This window comes from Magallana gigas, chromosome 1 (assembly GCF_963853765.1).
Source record: "Magallana gigas chromosome 1, xbMagGiga1.1, whole genome shotgun sequence".
Lineage (NCBI taxonomy): Eukaryota > Metazoa > Mollusca > Bivalvia > Ostreida > Ostreidae > Magallana > Magallana gigas.
Window position 1 is genome coordinate 61,835,539 of NC_088853.1, and position 2,503 is coordinate 61,838,041.

The 2,503-nt window shown below is 47.7% G+C and overlaps 1 protein-coding gene across 1 annotated transcript; it reads left to right on the plus strand.

The window, feature by feature from the left end:
* Nucleotides 1–641: 641 nt before the first annotated feature.
* LOC117685950 (uncharacterized) lies at nucleotides 642–1,508 on the plus strand. Its single transcript, XM_066087189.1, has one exon. The coding sequence runs from the start codon at nucleotides 642–644 to the stop codon at nucleotides 1,506–1,508; it is 867 nt and encodes a 288-aa protein (XP_065943261.1).
* Nucleotides 1,509–2,503: the final 995 nt, after the last annotated feature.

Here is a 2,503-nt window from a genome sequence, read left to right on the forward strand (position 1 = left end):
TTTTTGAACGTATTCAAAATAGTTATTTAATTTCACGAATTTGAATATAACAGTCAAAATAAGACGCTAAATTGCCGATATGCTTCCTTAACACCCCCGCGAAGTTTTTTTATGTCTTACTGTCTTGCGGTCAATATTAGATTTATTATATTTTGGTAAATATCAATTGTAGATGTGCGGGAATAGTATCATTCGATAGAATACAATCTCTACTTTTTAAAAATATCTTATTTGTAAAAATATTCCTTTTGGAATGATTAGAAATAATTTTTTGACAGTGGTGTGAAACTCAGAATCGGGTTCGTTTCGACCTTTGTTTTCCTTATAAATAAATAATCTGATGTACCATCGCCATAAAATAAGTAGTAAATGATAGATTGAAAGTGGACAAATCAATCTCAATTAATCTTTTTTAAATATAATTAATCGTTTTTTAAAAAAAGATAGAAATATCAACTGGTAAAAGCACAAATTTAGCCATTTTACGCTCCGCCATGATATTTCTATCGAGGCGACATCCGGGTATTTAGGGTGCTTTCTTTTACGTCCGCTCTATTAGCATAAATAGTAGCGCGTTCTCAGTTGACTCTTCACTTGTCGGATAGATCTCTTATGATCGCAAGGAGACAAGTTTATTAGTAATGGAGAGTCAAAGAAGTAATTTAGAGAATTGGATCTACCAATGGAATGAAGACCAGCAGAGGTTTGTTAGAGCCCAGCGGAGGGATCCTCACCCAACAGAGGGGCCACAGCAGCAGTCCGCCGCTACCCAGACGGTGACGGAAATTGAATGGGTGCCTCAGCACCAGACTTCGACCACTCCAACCGTGAGTTTTGCAGGGACCAATTTCCGGTTGAGGCCCACCGTGCTCTTCCCCAGACGACCCATTGGAGTGACTAGCCCTAGCAGCGCTCCCGCTAGACCACCAGCTCCCGCGGTCACATCGCCAGTGATCGTGAGACCCAATACCAGCCTGGGTCAGGTGTACCACACAGATGGTACTGTGTCTGCTCCTGAGAGTTTAAGTGGACAGGGGGTCAACCGGAGCCAGAAGAGGACCAGGGACGGTGGAGAGGACGACGAGACAGAGGAGTCCCCCCGCAGCCGAGCCAGGTGGGTGTCACCATCCCGCCCCTCCAGGCCGCCATTGCCAGATGCCCCCGACAGCCCGGATCCCTCCCCGCCGGCCAGTCCGAGGAACTCCCCCACTCCCATCGTGATCCCGGATACGCCACCACCATCGCCACCACCATCGCCGCCACTTGGCAACATCCGGAGACGACTTGGTGCCAGACCCGCTCCGGACCGCCCCGCCCCTCCGGTGCCCACTAGACCCGCTCCGGACCGGACCGCTCCACCCCCTCCAGAGAGACCCCCACCTGTGAGGCCCGCACCCGATCGCCCAGCCCCTCCTCCTCCCATCAGACCAAGATCGCCCCAGGTGCCACCCCCCCTCCTCGCCCATGACGATAACCCTGATCAACGGAGAGAATCAGAGGACTTTTAGGGCCGAAAGGAATGCGGATGATACGGAGGTGCGTTGGACAAGGGTGAGGGATCCCTCCACAGTTTCCGTTCCCGAAAATCACACTACTATTATCAGAAATGGAGGTGCCAGCGGCAGCAGCAGGAGCAGCACCAGCAGCAGAGTGTTCCTGAATCCGAGCGTAGAGGCCAATCATAGTGAGACCGTTCGGCTGCTGGACAGACTGGAGAGGAGCATAAGAAGAGTGGTGACCAGAAACCACCAGAACCATCAACCCCTCCAGAACCAACACCCCTTCGAGTATTCTCACACCAGAAGGCCAGACAACCCCAGGGAGCACTACACCATTGTACCTTCCTGGGCCGTGAAAGCGGAGGACAAGAGGGGACCCTGCAACATTTGCCTGGAAGAAAATACTCACTTGCAAATAAAATGCATCAGGTGCAACAATCAGTGTGTTTGTTGCAAGTGTGTGATTGGGGTGTACAGACACATCAACCCCTGTCCAATGTGCCGTCATCGAGGGGAGCGTTAGAGAGGAGGTGGGGAAGAAATAGACCCAACGGCCCTTTTAAGGGCCACCCATATTTTACGAAAAGATGCTTTCAATTACATGCAGTAGAAAAAATAAAAAATGACTAACACCAGCATTTACATAAAAATGAATCATTTTTTATTTTCATGTCATAATTCGTCATGTATTCCTACGAGTCACTGTCCCCTTTTCAATTGAAACATGAATTTACCATGGTGGTAGCTGGCCCTTCTAAATCGGGGAAAACAGAATTTGTTAAAAAGTTAATACAAAATACCCAATGGATAAGTCCTCCCCCCTGAAAAAATAATATGGTGTTACCGTGAATGGCAACCTGCCTACGAATCTTTGCAAGATCGGGTTAAGTTTATTCAGAATATTCCTGAAGACGATGAAAAATTAGTTGCTGATACTACCAGCCGTCACCTGTTAGTATTTGACGATATGATGGGAGGGAAAGCAATTGAGTCTATTGTAGATT

Excerpts from the sequence above, each read along its gene's own strand:
- LOC117685950 (XM_066087189.1), top strand. The coding sequence starts at position 642 with ATGGAGAGTCAAAGAAGTAATTTAGAGAATTGGATCTACCAATGGAAT.